Source organism: Octopus bimaculoides, chromosome 5, assembly GCF_001194135.2.
Source record: "Octopus bimaculoides isolate UCB-OBI-ISO-001 chromosome 5, ASM119413v2, whole genome shotgun sequence".
NCBI classification, from domain to species: domain Eukaryota; kingdom Metazoa; phylum Mollusca; class Cephalopoda; order Octopoda; family Octopodidae; genus Octopus; species Octopus bimaculoides.
In genome coordinates, this window is record NC_068985.1 from 126,250,714 (window position 1) to 126,255,133 (window position 4,420).

Here is a 4,420-nt window from a genome sequence, read left to right on the forward strand (position 1 = left end):
GTGTGTGTGTGTGTGTGTGTGTGTGTGTGTGTGTGTGTGTGTGTGTGTGTGTGTGCGTATGAATGTATGTATGTATATATATATATAAAGATAAATTAAATAGAGAGATACGATTGACAATCCAATGATTTATTTATATTATAGTATTACATGATATACTATGAATATAATATAACATAATATTATATTATATACTGTTTATGTTATATTATATTCATAGTATATCATCTAATATCATAATATATATAAACTATTGGATTGTCAATAGTATCTCTCCGTTGTATTATATCCATATTTATATGGTATTCAACTGACGTACCAGTGAATTGAATGTTTAACACACCCCTTTGAAAGATGTCTTTTCCTCAGTTTGTTACTATATATATATGTGTGTGTCTGTGTATGTATGTACTGCGATGATATGGGAAATATATATAGCGACGGTATCATCCTACTTTTCACAGGAGGGTTACTTTTAGTCTCCTTCCAACTCCCCCAACCCGCACACACATAGGCGCGCACGCACACTTGCACACTCGCGCACATACACACATTCCTTTTCAACATCATCAATATGGAGATTAGTGCACCTCTGGTTCAGAAAATCCATTTCCAACGGTGTGTATATGCTCACATACATACATACATACATACATACATACATAAATACATACATACATGCATACATACATACATACATACATACATACATACATACATACACAAACTTTCCTACTTAATCCAGTGTCACTTTCCATATTATTTGTAATCATATACATATATATCGTATTTTGGCCACTAATAATGAGTGTGAACGACAATGGTTTAAATAGGAATGTTATTATTATTCTTATTATTATTGTTAACCCCAATTCAACCCTGAATGATGGCACTATTTCATGGAATTACGATCTATGTAAGCCAGTCCTTATTTATTTACATAATGTTAAGAAACTGTCAGTGCGTATTAATTAATAACTAGAACACCGACATAATGTAATGAGATTAAATTTGTAAATTGAGTCATAATCGTACGTTTAATATACATAAGTTTATCCTCGTTTTGAAAATAAATCCGAGTGTTAAACTATAGAACTCAGGGCTGTCAATCAAAAGAATCAAGAATTTAGGTGATTAATCGATTAGTAACGGTTTTCATTAAAGCCCTCGTCAGGATCCCATAATTTATCTTGGTTGCTAAGTGAAAATACTCAGCATTTTATGAATACTTTATGAAAACTGTAAGTTTAGTCATGTTCGTCTTGTGCTTATTTACGTGGTAGAACAAAGATGGGAGCATGTGCTAATTAAATAAGTATTACGTTATGTTACACGTGTCTGAGGGTGGAGGCGCAATGGCCCAGTGGTTAGGGCAGCGGACTCGCGGTCATAGGATTGCGGTTTCGATTCCCAGACCGGACGTTGTGAGTGTTTATTGAGCGAAAACACCTAAAGCTCTACGAGGCTCCGGCAGGGGATGGTGGCGAACCCTGTTGTACTCTTCCACCACAAGTTTCTCTCGTTCTTACTTCCTGCTTCTGTTGCGCCTGTAATTCAAAGGGTCAGCCTTGTCACACTCCGTGTCACGCTGAATATCCCCGAGAACTACGTTAAGGGTACACGCGTCTGTGGAGTGCTCAGCCACTTGCACGTTAATTTCACGAGCAGGCTGTTCCGTTGATCGGATCAACCGGAACCCTCGACGTCGTAAGCGACGGAGTGCCAACAATAACACGTGTCTGAGGAACGCTCAGTCACTTACACGTAAATTTCGAAGTAGGTTATTCGATTGATCGAACAAATAAATCCTCATCGAATGTCAGAGATCCACCACCAATAATGATATAAGAAAATTTGAATAAAGAGCAATACAAATAGTGAAAGTAAATGGTTTAGTGGTTAGCGTGTTAGACTCATGATCGTAAGATTGTGGTTTCAATTCTTGATCAGGGTAATGCGTTGTGTTCTTGAGCAAGACACTTCATTTTTCGTTACTCCAGTACACTCAGCTGACAGAAATGAGTATTCCTGCGAGGGATCTGCGTCCCATCCAAAAAGGAATATATATATGCCACAGAAACCTGAAAACTCACTTTATGTGTCTCTATGACTAGTGAAGGGGTTTTATTCTTTTTTAATAAAATGAATAGAATACATAAGAAAAAAAAAGTAAGAACAGAACAAGACTAATATATAATATCGTTTATTGAATAACGCAAACAGGGGAAAAAAAGAAAATGAAACAAGACTGCAAGAATCTGTTTTAACAGACATTGGACAAACATGATTCTGTGGTTATAAATTCGTTTTACAATCTCGTGCTTTCGGATACGATCTCATTGTGCTGCACTTTGAACCTGTTTTTTTACGATAACTTCGGGTTCACCAAATCCTTCAGCAAAATTGTTTAAACGGTCACTGTACAGAAGCCCATCAGATGAGATGTGTCTGATGTATTTTGGTTTCTTCTCCCTTTCCTCCACCTAACTCCGCGGAGGTCATGATTTCTGCCCTTCTTTCTTTGACTAAGCCATTAAAAAATGTATCAACAAAGCGAATTACAATATGGCTGTTAATTCTTTGTTTGTCCAAGCATTTTCATAAGTTTATCCTAAATGTCCATGCTTGTTTCAGACATTTAGTTAGCCCTTGTTGAATACGTTCTGAGTAATATATAGCTTTCCTTTCTTAAGTCTCGAGATATTCTGGCGGTTGAAACAAATTGGGAATGGGTATCATATATGTTGCATATACGCCATGGTAATATGTCCCGTATGTCACATGGGACACATAGGACTGGCAAAAAGTTTAACAGGTTTTGAAATACATCGTGGTTTTTAATACAGGCCCAAGGCCAGAAATTGTAAAGGAGGAATGATAAAGTCGGTTATAACGACTGTAGTGTTTGACTGGTTTGTTATTTTATTGACACCGGAAGAAAGAACAAAGTCCACACGGGTTGTATTTGAACCGAGTATGTAAAGATATGAAACTATATACTGCAAAGTAGATGCTCTACTGATTCTGCCAATCCACCAGGTTTGTGAAATGCACAGCAAAAAATATACGTCGTCGTCGTCGTCGTCGTCGTCGTCGTCGTCGTAGTCGTAGTCGTAGTAGTAGTAGTAGTAGTAGTAGTAGTAGATCGAGATTTTAATTCTTACCTTCATTCTTCCTTGTAATTGTAATTTTATGTAGATTTATTTTTGTTTAGTTTGATGCTTTAGTTATGTTTTTGATTTACTTTTTTTTTTTTTTTTTTTTTTTTTTTTTTTTTTTTCTTTTCTGAGAATTAATTGTCTTTGTTTTTTCACTTTTTTTCAGTTATTTGAATACTGTTTTTGCTTTGTTTTGTTGTTTTTTTACTTGATTTTTATCCTTTTCTTTTAAAGAAATTAAACTTCATGAATTATCAAATCAGTCCCTATTACAGCAGCATTCTGAAATAGCAAAAGAAAAAATATATATACCTCGAAAAATAACAGTAGCGTGAACTAATTGGATTATATAGGGGTTATCCTCCTGGTAACTCGGTGGATTAAGAAATTGCTAAATATTCCATCTCAGAATGCGCTGGAATGGTTTATGCGTTGAGAAATATTGCTTTCATATTTTGGCACAAAGCCCAGCAAGTTTGAGGGGGAAAATAAGTCGATTACATCGACCTCAGTGCTCAACTGGTACTTATTTTATCGACCCCGAGGGAATGATGAAACATATTCTTATAAATACAGAAATAATTCTTTGTGACAATGCTAAAGAATTATAATTTCAGTGACATATTATGACATGAATTAACAATAATAATAGTGTGATGACAAGTTAAACTGTTGAATAACACATAGTCGATACTTTGGAACCAGACTGAAGACATAAATACGATGAATGCAGTGACAATTCATTATGATGGAAAGAAAAAATGTTTTTGTTTTGTTTTACCTCCATTAGGGTGAGTTCTGTGTCTCTGAAGCTAACCTTTTGGGGAATCACAAGAGGAATGCCTTTTGCTCCGTAGTCTGTGAAAAACGAAGTTAATTGTTATAAATAGGACAACTAGAGAAAGACGTGGAGAAAAAAGATAGTAACATACGTAAAGTATGGGAGTGCGGAAGAACGCATGTGTGTGTGTGTGAGTGTGTGTGTGTGTGTGTGTTTATTCTTTTATTCTTTTACTTGTTTCAGTCATCTAGCTGTGACCATACTGGAGCACCGCCTTAAAAAAGACAATTGTATCGGCCAGGAAACGAACCCAGGCCGCCCGCGTGGCAGGCGAAGATTCTACCATTCTACCACTGATGTGTGTGTGCGCGCGCATGCATGTATGTATTCTCCTGTTTGGAAAGGGAAGCTTATTGCCATCGGAGGCCGAGGGCGAAACACTGCAATTTGTATATCTATGTTGTTGTTATTGCTGTTGTCG

The 4,420-nt window shown here is 36.3% G+C and overlaps 1 protein-coding gene across 1 annotated transcript in view; it reads right to left on the bottom strand.

Moving 5' to 3' along the window:
- Positions 1-2,187: 2,187 nt before the first annotated feature.
- LOC106875603 (bactericidal permeability-increasing protein) overlaps positions 2,188-4,420 on the bottom strand; it is a 71,718-nt gene continuing 69,485 nt past the window's right edge. The window contains exons 14-15 of the mRNA XM_014923819.2: positions 3,940-4,016; positions 2,188-3,440 (exon numbers count right to left, since the gene is read on the bottom strand). Coding sequence (XP_014779305.1) covers positions 3,396-3,440; positions 3,940-4,016 — 122 coding nt within the window. The 3' untranslated portion in view covers positions 2,188-3,395. The remainder of the gene's footprint in view (positions 3,441-3,939; positions 4,017-4,420) is intronic.